The sequence below is a fragment of the Schistocerca cancellata genome, chromosome 9 (assembly GCF_023864275.1).
Source record: "Schistocerca cancellata isolate TAMUIC-IGC-003103 chromosome 9, iqSchCanc2.1, whole genome shotgun sequence".
NCBI lineage: Eukaryota > Metazoa > Arthropoda > Insecta > Orthoptera > Acrididae > Schistocerca > Schistocerca cancellata.
In genome coordinates this window covers 442,801,930-442,816,049 of record NC_064634.1, presented here as the reverse complement: position 1 = coordinate 442,816,049, position 14,120 = coordinate 442,801,930, and the positions used below count along the sequence as shown (strand labels likewise).

At 42.2% G+C, this 14,120-nt stretch overlaps 1 protein-coding gene across 2 annotated transcripts; it reads right to left on the bottom strand.

Moving 5' to 3' along the window:
- Positions 1–261: 261 nt before the first annotated feature.
- LOC126100578 (uncharacterized) lies at positions 262–9,447 on the bottom strand. Of its 2 annotated transcripts, none has more exons than XM_049911200.1 (4): positions 9,298–9,447; positions 6,081–6,182; positions 1,940–2,114; positions 262–502 (listed from the first exon to the last, which is right to left on the bottom strand). In XM_049911200.1, exons 1-4 carry the CDS (start codon positions 9,307–9,309, stop codon positions 378–380), a joined length of 414 nt encoding a protein of 137 aa, XP_049767157.1. In that variant the 5' UTR covers positions 9,310–9,447; the 3' UTR covers positions 262–377. The 2 variants fall into 2 exon arrangements, with proteins under 2 accessions (XP_049767157.1, XP_049767158.1); XM_049911201.1 differs by having other exon boundaries at positions 262–499.
- Positions 9,448–14,120: the final 4,673 nt, after the last annotated feature.

Genomic DNA, 14,120 nt, shown 5'->3' with positions numbered 1-14,120 from the left:
TCAGATGTCATTAAACGGACAAGAATCGCATTGGGGAATTTATAATAAATTCCGATTTCAGCAAATAGCTCATTTTCATATCGCCTCACCGTATCAAAGGAAGCTCGGAGGTCGCTTCCCAAATTCTGTACAAATACGGTACAACAAGAGCCGCAAACGAACTGCGCCAGAAAATTTTCTGTCCATTCACACACATCACCCAAATTTCTAGTCATTATTGTGGCAGCCAGTTTGTGCTTACATAATAAATTTTAAAGTCAGTTTCATTAGTCCAAAGTGATTTAATGTAGGAAAAAAGCTACAGAAGATTTACAGCACAGAAGGTTTGCATTACAGAAGGATTAGTGTAGACAGCACGGAACACATAGATGCATCTGCTAGTAGCGGCCACGGAGACCGACACCGGCTTGTGGCGACAGGCCTGGACGGTTGGCACCCCTGCCGGCTACTACCACGCTGTCGTAGTCACCGTAGGCGCCCGTGGCTCCTCCGGACAGGCCTGCTAACAACACAACAGGGTGTCAGTGCGACGTCTTTCCGACTTTGGAATTTGCAGTGCAAACATGGACATGATGATGAGCTGTAAGAGATGATGATACATCTTAAACAACACCATGAAAATCAATATTTGTTTGGATAGTTCTTTTCATACATGAACTTTTAAAAAGTGTTGTAATTAATTATCATAAACCTCAAAACATGAAGCGTCGTGTGTGAAGTGGATGAAATCTTTAAAATGCGTATGCTTAAACAGTTTTCAGTCTGACTTTATTCTACTCGCAGATATGAAAGAACAGATACCACTTTCATACTGTTAAGGCTAACCGGCCATTGACCTCCTTCTGTGCAGATGCACACGTATTGATTGAACTCTTACGCGACTCGGTACGATTGTCTGCCGCGAGTTACGAGTGTAATGGGCAGGGGCACTGCGAATGTAGTGTGTGGACATTAAGTTGGGAATGTGGGTCTCACGGGGAGCATGCAAGGGATAAGTCCCTGCAGTCGCACTATCCTCTGTGCACTCGGTGGCTCTGATGCTACGTAAGCAGGAGATCTCGGGTTCGAGTCCCGGTCGGGGCACAAATTTTCAACTGTCCCCGTTGATGTATATCAACGCCAGTTGTCAGCGTAGGGTCATGATTTATTTATCATTTCAAATATCGCAGATGTGGAAATCATATGTAAAATAGAATAGGTGCGAGCCTTGTGTGGACTTTCTCATTCTTCTTGCAAACATAACGTATTCAAATGCTCGGTTAGCATAAATACTGGAATGGACACACGAATAACGTGTCAGTGTCTTGACATAAAATAGGATGCATTTGAACGAACTTATCAGCCCGATGACGGGTGGTACATAACACGCCATAAGCGTAGTTATTTTGATTTTGCTTCCTCTTGATTTTGCGGTTTGTATGGTCGTGGTCCATGAAAGCTTTTTGTTCCTGACGTGTCGTAGAGGGGTGTGTGGGGCATGCTCAGGAGCGCTTCTGTTTCTGCACAGTCTTGCCGACGGTAGGCAACGGTATCTCTGACGATGTCTAACATACCTGCGAATGAATCCTCAGGAATAAAAAAAGTTTCATAAACTACGATCATACAACCATGACAGATACACCAGCAACTAGCACAACCCGTAATTAGAGCCTTCATTCTATGAATTTTTGTTCTGATGGAGCCTGGTAATGCCGGAAGGTGCGAAATAAGGTAATTTCGAAATAGGAAGATAGGCTGAATATGACTTCCTTGGCGTACATATAATGTTTATCGCATCACCACTTATTATTCTCAAAGATACGATGGTTTTAAACTACTGACACATATTTTTCTGGCAGACTATCGTGAAGAAACGCTATCAATTGGCTGCCCCACAACCGTATCGCCTCCGCCGAGCTGCAATCTCGGCAGAAGAGGCGCAGCAGCCCTCTTGACTAACCTGGTCCCTCCGGCACGGATCTGTAGGCCTTGAAGTTGCTGCGGCCGCCGGGGAAGGTGCTCTCGTAGCCGTAGTACTCGGGGTCCGTGTAGATCTGGGAGCGGTACAGAGCGCTCGACTCGGGACCGCCTCCAACCACAGCGCTGGGTCCGCCGTAGCCCAGACCAGCGGCCGCCTGCAACACGTGGAAGCGGCCGGTCATCTTTCTAAACGCACACACTACTGCTTACCACATCATGGATATTAGTAAAAGTGGGCTAATTAGAACATTACATGTACAGCGATCGCCAGTGATCGCGTATTGTGATGCAATTGAATTCGGCTCATGTGATTATGTTTCATGATAAGAAATCTCAAGGTGCAACAGTTACTCTCACACTAAAGCTCCAAAGAAACTAGTATAGACATGCGTATTCAACTACAGCGATATGTAAACAGGCAGAATATGACGCCGCGGTCGCCTGTATAAGACAACAAGTGTCTGGCACAGTTGTTAGGTCGGTTACTGCTGCTACAATGTCAGATTATCAGGATTTAAATGAGTTTGAACATGATATTACAGTCGGCGCACGAGCGATGGGACACAGCATCTCCGATGTACCGATGAAGTAGCGATTTTCCCCTACGATCATTTCACGAGTGTACCGTGAATATCAGGATTCTGGTAAAACATTAAATCTTCGATATTGCTGCGGCCGGAAAAAGATCTTGCAAGAACGAGACAGAAATGCAACCCTTCCGCAAATTGCTGCAGTTTTCATTGCTGGGCCATCAACAGTGTCAGCGTCCGAACCAATCAACGAAATATCATCGATATGGTGTACCGTTAATGAAATGTCGTGTGACGAGGGCCTCGTCGGGTAGACCGTTCGCCTGGTGTAAGTCTTTCGATTTGACGCCACTTCGGCGACTTGCGCGTCGATGGGGATGAAATGATGATGATTAGGACAACACAACACCCTGTCCCTGAACGGAGAAAATCTCCGACCCAGCCGGGAATCGAACCCGGGCCCTTTGGATTGACAGTCTGTCGCGCTGACCATTCAGCTACCGGAGGCGGACACTGCACGAGACAAAGCCTTAAGCCTTGCCTGGGCCTATCAATACCGACATTGAACTATTGATAATTCGAAACATGTTGTCCGGTCGGACGAGTCGTTTGAAATTGTATCAAGTGGATGGACGTGTACGGGTATGGAGACAACCGCACGAATCCATGGACCCTGCATTTCAGCAGGGGACTGTGACAGCGGTCGAGGCTATGTAATGCTGTGGGGCGTGTGCAGTTCCAGTGATATGGGACCCTTGATACGTCTGCTTACGACTCTGACAGGAGACACGTACGCAAGTATCCTGTCTCATCAGCTGCATCCATTCGTGTCCACTGTACAGTCCTATGGATTTCGGTAATTCCAGCAGGACAATGCGACACCTCAATCGCCCAGAATTGCTACAGAGTGGCTCCAGAAACATCTGAGTTTAAACACTTCCGCTGGCCACCAAACTCCCCAGACATGAACAAGATTGAGCGCCTCTGGGATGCCTTGCAATGTAGTGTTCAGAAGAGGGCTGTCCATAAATCCGTAAGAATACCAGGGGGTCCCCGTACTCTTACGGATTTATGGACAGCCCAGCAGGATTCATGGTGTCAGTTCCCAGCAGCACTACTCCGAGTCCATGCCGCGTCGTGTTGCGGCGCTTCTGTATGTCACGGGGGTCATGCACGGTATTAGGCAGGTGTACCAGCTTCTTTGCCTCTTCGGTGTTTAATTCAACTATAGGCGAGTTAATAAACCTCTTTCGTCGTATTTCGCTTATCCTCTTTTCCAAAGCTTTCTCTCCCTCCATTGGCTCATCTACACCCGTATTCTATCTACATCCTTTCTCATTTTCTTCCCAAATTCCCTAACTCTATTTCTGTTTTCACTTTAAATGACACGTCATGTCACTTCACTAACCTATCCACTTGTGAAACAGTTTTGTCTTAATCTACTTTTACACTTCTACATTGTTCCATTCGTGCGCGTGGGTATTATTATTGACGACAGGGCTACGTATCAAATACCGCTGATATTCTACTCATGCTCGTTCCTCCTTAATGTATATACGAAGAAGTACTATGTCTTCCAACTCTTCCAGGAACGTACAATAAATCCTCTCGTGGTCCAAAACGCGACTCTTGTAGCGTCGGCCGCTGAAGTTCGTGGAGCGTCTCCGTGACACTCTCGCTCGTAATAAACGAAATCGTTCGAAACGAGCAGTTTTTCATTGGATGTTCCCTCTGGCCTGCTTTTTGCTGACGCGGGGTCCGTAGCTCTTATGAACTGGGGGTTCTCTATTTTGCAAAACGTAGTCAGTACCTTTTACACTTTCTCTTTCATATAATACTTGAAACTTAAGTCTACTAAAATATTAATTCGTTAATTCAAGAATTAAAATTTGCTGTCATTTTTTATTTTTGAACCATTATCAAAGAAATTAGTAGTAGGTGAAACACCAAAACTGCTCGTTTTACTTAACTTGCATTGCATCCATTTAAACAGCAAAGAAAAATCAATGGTCTATCACATAGTTGATTAGCCCGCCCGGTTTGCCGAGCGGTCTAACGCACGGCTCTCCGGACGGGAAGGACCGCCTGGTCCTGGCACGAATCCGCCCGGCGGATTTGTGTCGAGGTCCGGTGAACCGGCCAGTCTGTGGATGGTTTTTAGGCGGTTTTCTATCTGCCTCGGCGAATGCAGGCTGGTTCCCCTTATTCCGCCTCAGTTGCACTATGTCGGCGATTGCTGCGCAAACAAGTTCTCCACGTACGCGTACACCAGCATTACTCCACCATGCAAACATAGGGGTTACACTCGTCTGGTGTGAGACGTTCCATGGGGGTGGGGGTCCACCGGTTGCCGAACCGCACAATAACGCTGGGTTCGGTGTGGGGCGGCGGAGGGTTGAAGTGGACAGCGGTAGTCGTCGTGGAGTTGTGGACCACTGCGGCTGCGGCGGGGACGGAGCCTCTCCGTCGTTTCTAGGTGCCCGGTTAAGATACAATACAATTCAATACATAGTTGATTTGATTTTTATTGTTGTAGAGACCTCATTTGAGCCATTACGAAAGTCAATATTACAGATATCAATATGTGAATATTACAGATATCAATACGTCAATATCAGACAGCATTTTGTGTCGTTCCCTAGTGAGGAAAATGATACCCCGCTGTGGTGGACACGGAGTAACGTGTGAAGACTGATAGATCGTGAAGGCGACCACTTCCATGGCTGTTACCAGCACTAGCGTACACAGTGGCATGCAGGACAAGCGTTTCCGTCTTCAAATGGTTCAAATGGCTCTGAGCACTATGGGACTTAACATCTGAGGTCATCAGTCCCCTAGAACTTAGAGCTATGTAAACGTGACTAACCTAAGGACATCACACACATCCATGCCCGAGGCAGGACTCGAACCTGCGGCCGTAGCGGTCGCGCGGTTCCAGATTGAAGCGCCTAGAACCGCTCGGCCACAACGAACGGCGCGAATAGGCATTCCACAGTTTCACCGTCCGACACAAAGGCCTAGTGCTTTTCGAGCGCAAAAAATGCGAGTGAATTAAAATTTCCTGACGCGTTTAAAAATGTGCTGCACGACGTGTTTCATACGAACCTTCCCAGTCTTTATATTTGGATCCACCTCAACGCTCCATCCAAGCACCTTCTATCTGCCCCAAGAAGCCTCTTACTTCACATAGATGTCGTGAACACACTACCTTCGCTGCGCTCTTGGAAAAATATGTAACGCATGCTTTGGCTTCAGCGTAGGAGGTTGGTGGAAGCAGGGAGGAGAAATTCTTTGCTTTTCTAACTCTCAAATGACTGATATTTTAACTCTGGAAACTGTGGCCAAATCGTAAAACCCTACACGCGTGTCTCCGTACCCGGCATCACTTGTCGAACAACGTTTTAGGTCCGTTCCACCACCTACGTAAATACAATGGGTCACGAATTACAATCCCCTTTACATTTCTAGTAGGGTAATATGGTAAAGGAATAAAACTCTACAAATTACGGAATTTCACAGTTGCGAACGACTGCTCAGACTTACGAGCAGCTGCAGTAGCGACAGACTTCGTCACAGCAGAGACGCACTCACCCTGGGGTCGGCGAAGCCGCGCGCACCTACAACGGGCTGCTGGTACCCTTGCAGCGCCAGCGCGCTGCCCGCGGACGCCACCGCCAACACCAGGAAAGCACTCTGAAACACACACATCACATCACAGCTTCAACAGTTTCTCGGCTGTATCATTTTTATTGTTTAGTAACTGACTTCTGATTATTTACCGTTTCTTCGTGGACTTCAGATAATGACTCAAGCAGATTACTAGTAATTCTGCAATCTTTCAATCTTTTTTGACATTAGGAGTCTCACTACATTTTAGGACGAGAGCTACGTCCTAAAGCCGTAGTCATCCGTAAACGTGTAGTAAACACCCACAATCGAAGAAAATTGCGTGACCATTACGTTGCAACTAAAGTATCTCTCGCATTAGGTTGACGAGAATAACATAAGAGACATTAGGGAACGTAGAGAGTCATACAGTTCTTTTTTACTACCTTATCCGGAAGTGCAGCTCTCTGTTCCAACTATGAGCCATTGCATGAAGCCATGAATACCTCCGGAAAACTTTGATCAGGACTAGTGGAAATTTTTCCCTCGTTCAGTACCCGAATAGAACAGAATATAAAGTCGATAACATTGGCAAGACTGTATTTGCGAAGTATGAGAGTAGATGTAAAAATGAGAGAGAATTTGTTGAAAGACGTATAATGCTCAACTATTATCACTTCAGGAAACAGACAGTATGATGATTAGGACACACGTTCTGGAGAAGTGGTGTTCACATGTCCATCTGGTCCAGATTCGGGTGTGCTGTGACCTACCTATAGCCCTTAAGGTAAATGATACAGTGGCAACGTTGAAAAGGCCTTACCTGATTTCCTCTCCCCTTCCCTTTCCATTCTGTGCTTGTAATCGGTCTCTAATGACACCCTCGTCAAAGATATGTCAAAATTTACTCTAACGTTCCTTATTCTAATGTAACTTCAAGAATATTGCTTAATGTGTAGTACATGGCACATTAAATTTCTTGATTTATTTCCACACGCTATTGAGAAACATTTCTGTCGAACATTGCCGATTTGAATTTCTGTGGGTGAGCATCAGATTTACGTTAATTAATTAAAAACATTCTCCCCGACCTACCACGATTATCGCTTCAGCGGTATCTTAGTAACGCCAGTATTCCATTGATGAGGCCGCTAAGAGAAGAATATTATGCAACTTGTCACACTGCAGCCAACCAGTATAGATATGAAGACGGTCTGGAGAGACTGAAACAGCTGATCTCGGAGTGAATTTACTTGCAGTATTGACTATCAATAAATGTAACTGATTATCTATTGTCTCTGTAAGACAATGTAGCTACCCTGCATCGGTCACCACAAATATCGGCTTATTGGTGTGTCAGCGAGATCACTAGTCGGGGAGTCACGTTTCGTTAGAAGCTGTTCTTACTATGAAGTTAAATTCAACCGTCGCTCTCATTTGGTAGGTGCACTACTGAAAACAACGTACAAATGTAATGGGAGACCTGCATTATGTTACAGCTTCACGCTGTTATTGAGCTAGTCTACAACACAAATACCAAAAATCATCTAATTCTACATTATTCATCATACCGATTTTCTATAGAAAGAATATAATAAAACGTGAAACTGTTTTTAAGGTAATGTCTTCTCGTAGCCTCAAAGCAATATTACAATGAGAACGTGGCCACGTTAGTACTTGTACCGTACACCTATAGTCAGAGTGATTTGTTCACATGGATACAATGATAACTGTTTTTTTTTGTGCTTTACTGGTTATACGAGGCTTTCCATATAATTTCCGCAATTGCAATAGGTCATGTCTCCAATGCGAGAAATTTGTATGGACGGTACTTTTGTTATTCGTCTTGGTCTAAATGGCTAGTGTGTTTTATGCAGCTTATTCGATCAAGTTCATGGTCATTTAACGTCGATCATTTACTTTCAACATCTTGAACATTATGCACTATGTGATCAAAAGTATCCGGACACCACCAAAAATATACGTTTCTTTATCAGGTGCATTGTGCTGGCAGCCACTGGCAGATGCACCATATCAGCGACCTCAGTAGTCATTAGCCATCGTGAGAGAGCAGAATGGTGCGCTCCGCAGAACTCACGGAGTGTATCCTGATGCAGTTTGGAATTCCTGTGCGATGGTGTGGATAGATGTCTGCCATTACACATTACTACCCTCTTCAACTGTCGGCTGTCTCTGTCAGTCAACAGACGAGATCGGCCTGTACACTTTTGTGTTGTACGTGTCCCTTGACGTTTCCACTTCACTATCACAGCGGAAACAATGGACCTAGGGATGTTTAGGAGTGTGGAAATCTCGCGAACAGATGTTTGACACCAGTGACACCCAATGACCTGACCACGCTTAGTGTATAGATAACGAAATATTTCTAAACGAGTGCAGTAACTGTATCTCTTGTGCTGACTCCTTATTTAAAATGTAGGTTTAGCTTTCCTAACATGAACACGCTGTGATAAAAGTCAAACTCCCAATATTATCGATATGTATTGGGGATGCCGTTACTCTGTGCTCCGAAGTAATTTGCAAATTGTCGATAGATAGGTTCTGGAAATAGTGAAATAATAAAGTAATCGGCAAGTTGAGCAATGACATTACCCGTTAATTTAAAAATACTGAAGATTTTGAAGAGTTTTTAAATGATATGAATAGTTAAATCTTAACACTTCTCATTTCACTTTTCTTCCAAGACGAAATGGTACAAGTAAGGAGAAATTATAAATAAATATAAATATGATACGGAAATGTAGAATCGAGCCAAAGAAATAACAGCAGCAGTTCTGGTTTGCAGGGATGAGAATGGTGGAAGATTTCTGAAGCGAAGGAGACAAGCAGACGACGTTAGCCTAAGAGAGCCATCTATGTAATTATTTTTCAAAGGAAGGCAGCAGGTAGTTTGTTCTACAGGTACCATGGGAGTATATATGCTGAGGTATCTGCTGCTAACAAAATTTTAAAAAATGATGAAAGTTAAACAGTAAATGTAAAAAGTTAGAAAAGGAAAATATTCTGTACCACAACACGAGTGGAGTGTAGTGTACATGGAGAAATAACTTTAAAACACCATAGAAGCAACTTCAATACGGCATGAAGCTAATTGAGCGACCCTCGACTGAAAAAAAGAGTTCTCGAGGATTACCTGAGAGAGCCTCTATCGCCGTAAGAAGTAGTATCACAATGTGCTCACCAGAGGACTCATGGCAGCCGGTACGTGTTCCCAGGATCTGTTGTGCGACACTGGATGCCAGCTGAGAAGAGTCCAGCCGTTTTATAGATGTCTGCACGCCCCTGACCCTGGTCGGGCCTTCACCTTGCTGCTGGACAACATGTGTGCACTGGTTTCATTGGTCAGCATGTGGTGTTCCTTTTTGCTCTTCTTCCTCACGCTCGTGTCTTGTGTCCGGACAGTGCTCGGCCTCCCCCTGGGAATCTTCCGACGCCGGGGACCTTGGCGCCCGCTGATGAGTGGCTCGGCTCTGCGCGGTACGTAAATTATTTTAGAGGTGTTACGTTAGCCGGGAGCAGCGCGCCGCCTGCGCCTGGACGCCGGTCGTGACGGATGGGCCACGATTCTGACACCTCCTCACGTGCCGCCTCTATCGTCATGCCGCGTTACAGTGTTCTGTTTGTGCTGCCTGCTCCGACACATACCACACAGCTCGTATCCGTTTGCGAGGAACCAACGTCTACTGGAAAATGGAGAAGAATAGGGTCCAACGTCCCGTCGACGACGAGGTTGTTACGGACGGAGCAGAGCTGAGGATTGGGGAAGAACTGGGAGGGAATCGGCCGTGCCGTTTCAAATGAACCGTCGTTGCGTGTACCTTAAGTGATTTACAGAAAACGTGGAAACCCGAATTCTGGTTGGTTAAACGAATATTTGGATCACTGTAATCCCGACTACAATTGCAAACTCTTACCACTGAGACACCTCATTCGATCAGTCGGAGAAGGTTTATCACACGTCATCACTTAATTTTGTTGAGAACAGAATGACATACTGCCTTAACCCAATTGACCATCTAACAAAATAAAGGTAATGAAACACATTATTGTTCTACTACCCTATAACGGGTTTTTTTCACAGAAAAGTTTAACTGTGAATTAATAACCAATAACTAATATTGTATTGAGCAGGATTTCGCATTGTAAAATCTTGTTCTTGATTAAAAAAGCATTTAGACACATGTAATAATTTCATGAATCAGTTACACAACTAGGACATGTATTACTCCGAAAGTTAGGTACTTTATATTTTTCAGTATAAAGTCCTGTCAGCTTTACTAACAAATATCCTGAAGCTATATGTGTAAACAATTTTTTTGAACATAGCGGCGTTACCAAATTATATACATAAAACTAAGGAACAGAGAGTTCTGTTATGAAACTAAATTATTATTCACCTATTTACATGATAGATTTTTCAAGAATATTGTTGTTTCGACATTTAGATTTAATTTCAGTTCCTAAACATAATTGGAAACATGACATTCACGACTTAAATATTTTGTAAATATATATTTAATGTATATAAACTGCAAGTGGAAAGATAAATCATTATAAGATGTAGATGTAGATATAAGATCGTTAGTCAAAATAGGATTTCACATTGTAAAATCTTGTTCTTGATTAAAAAAGTCTTTAGACACATCTAATAACTTCATGAATCAGTTACACAACTACGACACGTATTACTCTGAAAATTAGGTACTTTATATATTTCAGTGGTAAGTTCTGTCATCTATACTAAAAAATATCCTGAAGCTATGTGTGTAAACAATTTTTTTAAACATAGCGATGTATCAAACTATATACGTAAAACTAAGGAACAGAGAGTTCTATTATGAAACTAAATTATTATTCACCTATTTACATGAGACTTTTTGGCAAGAATATTCTTTGTTTGGACATTTAGATTTAATTTCAGTTCTTAAACATGATTGGCAACATGACACTGACGACTTTAATATTTTGTAAATATATATTTAATGTATACAAACTGCAAGTGGAAAGATAAATCATTATAAGATGTAGATGTAGATATAAGTTCGTTAAAAAGGATCGTCGAAATTAAAATTCGTAATTTATAAAACTAGTCATTGAAGATTGTCAGACACATTTATCCTTATACTGAAACAGTGTTATATAAACAGCAACGTAAAATACTAATAATGAAGTAAAATACACTTGTATTATTAGTAACGTTAGCTGTTCAGGCACCAATAGTCCAGAGCCGCTGGTAGTTTCATTTCATTTTCGATTAATCTTCATGTGCTATTGCATTATCAATCTAGCGGTTAATAAAACTTGAAATATAAGCCATATGTTTACTTATTTGGAAATACAAGGCAATAGACACATTAATATGTGCAGCGGCCACAGAACTCGCGGAAACAAAGCGCAGAAGAAGCTATGAAAGTCATCGAGGACTATTCCAACTATCAAAAAACGTGGAAGATAAGTGAAGTTTCTTTTTGAGAGTACTTGGTATTCTAGATTGAGTTTGTACTTTTTTGTACTTCCGGTCAAACGAAGTAATTCAAAGTAGAAAACAGTAATTATTAAACCAACCTCAACTAACCTGATATTTCTGTAAGAATAAGTGGGAGATCGCGGTTTCTCTTTCGGTCCAGGTCTCGAAACGGATAAATAAAATAAATGAGAATGTAGAGTTCCTTAAGATGCTTGACTGCAAAAGAGACCCCTTGGTGAACGAACCAACATTTTTATTTGGAAGGAAAAGAGTAAAGTTGGGATTTAGAAAGAACAGGAATTTCACAGGCACCGTAATAGGCACGTTTATTTTCTGAACCACAAATGTAAATGATGCCTAAACAAAATGTGGCTATTTTGCGTTTGCAAATGGTTCAAATGGCTCTGAGCACTATGCGACTTAACTTCTGAGGTCATCAGTCACCTAGAAATTAGAACTAATTAAACCTAACTAACCTAAGGACATCACACACATCCATGCCCGAGGCAGGATTCGAACCTGCGACCGTAGCGGTCGCCTTGCGTTTGCATGTTACCAACAGACAGCATAAAAAATTTCTGAGGTTGTTCATAACGCGATTTTATCATCGAGTTGTCCAGCTACGATTTTTGAAGTCGTGTCAGCAGTAATGGCATGTTTATTCGGATTGTGATGGTAAGTGTTTCTTTAATCTTGAGGGACAGATAGTCTCTGTGCTACAACTCACTCCCCGCCCCATTCTTTCCACCTTTCCACTGATTTGGTTAATGAAATACATAAAAAAGGAAGACTATTTCACGCTAGCTCATAAAACAAATGACAGAAAGTGCTTATTTGCAATATTGTAATTTCATTTTAAGAGATACGGTTCTAAGCGAATATTTGACTGCATACAAGTGGATATATGGAGCTTTAGGCTGCTCTTGGGGTACACTGCGAAACTATAGTGCATCTAGACAAGAGAATGCTTGTACGTCACTCAGTCAATATGTACCTAAGTGTGTGAGCAATCAACATAAAGTAGTCGATTATTTGGTAAGTATACTCACTAACAGGGAAAATTTAATCTAGTTACTTTACCACCATCTTGTCTAAAGACTTTTTCATATTGGAGGGCTAGATCCAAGGCAAGACGAGTATAACGAACTGAAAAGCAAGTGCAGGAAATATCTACCTCTCCTGGACTGTCCATCGGTGTCCCATACACCACACACTTCAGATCACCCATAAAAAGAAATCCGTATGTCAGAAACATAGTTGAAACAATATTCAACACACAGAAGTTGAAACTAGTTTCCAAACATCGCTTCCGTCAAAACATTAAGGGATCACAGTCGGGAAATAGTGAACTTGTGATATTTTTGTGACATACAAAGTGTTCCCTTTTATATTTTATAAACACTCTAATACTTTTTACACGTAGTTTCTCTTTTAAACCTTTTATATTAATCATAATGTCTGTGGATGCAGGACCCATTCAGCAAGAGTGGTGAAACCAAGTGAAAATTTTTTTTATTTGCTTAAATAAAACACTAAAACTCAATGACTCCAGAATCCTGCAGTTCTCTAATACAATTTTATGGCAGCTAACTTTTTTGTGAGACCTGTTTCAGGGAAATCCGGCTTAAACATTTCCCCAAATGTCTTATGACAAGGCATCCACAAAATCGTTAATCATCAGTAGATTCACTTTTGCTGCCCTCAGCACTTATAGTCCCAGCAGATATTAAGACACCATGACATGAAACGAAGGTAAATTGTATGTTACTTATGGCCAGGTCATTTTTTTCCCAGGAATGACGTTACAGGCTTTCTGTTTCCCTTAGTACAATGTGCCTTACTTGCACAACACTGTCACCCATACACCACACAGTACCCGTTTCACATCGCCTGAAACAGAAAACGCTGTGAAAAGCCAATAAATCTCTCTATTGGACCGTCTATCGTGCAAAACCTGAGAATTACACTCATTTGTAATTTACATCCACGGTATCACAAGCTTGCACACCTACAAACTCACGTGACTGTAACTCTTCTTTAATATGATTATTATTTTGTGAGAACTTCATCTTGAAAGCGTCCTCTGAATGCAAGCTCTCTCTTGTAGAAGAAACAATATCAATAAGTCTGTCGGTTACGAATCTATTTTCTTTCACAATAGCATTGTGTTCCATGGCTAGAAGTTTGACACCTTGAGAAACTGAATTCGTCCATGGCCCAACAATGGAAAAATCTCTTGATTCTAAAGGTGCTTTCTTAAATTTCTGTGTTTCTCTAATTTCCTGTCACAATTTTTTGTCACATATACTTACGTCCATTCTTATTTAATCCCAGGCTCCGCAAACAAAATACATGTGTAACAAAACATTTTATTGTTACAGAGCAGCCTGTAAGCCAAGATACTTTTTATACCAAAAAACTGAAATTTTCTGTTTTGATTCCCGTCAACTATTTTAACAACTAAGTGAGATGTGAATCGTTTATCTTTATATACTTAGTTAGTTTCGTAAGACCAGCTTGAAAATGCTTTGTCGCCT

What these genes read in the sequence shown, in the direction of transcription:
- LOC126100578 (XM_049911200.1), bottom strand. An exon ending in GCGGCTTCGCCGACCCCAGG is followed by an intron (nt 2,115 to 6,080) that starts GTGAGTGCGTCT and finishes CACGTGTTGCAG; the next exon opens with GCGGCCGCTGGTCTGGGCTA. An exon ending in ATCCGTGCCGGAGGGACCAG is followed by an intron (nt 503 to 1,939) that starts GTTAGTCAAGAG and finishes TTGTGTTGTTAG; the next exon opens with CAGGCCTGTCCGGAGGAGCC.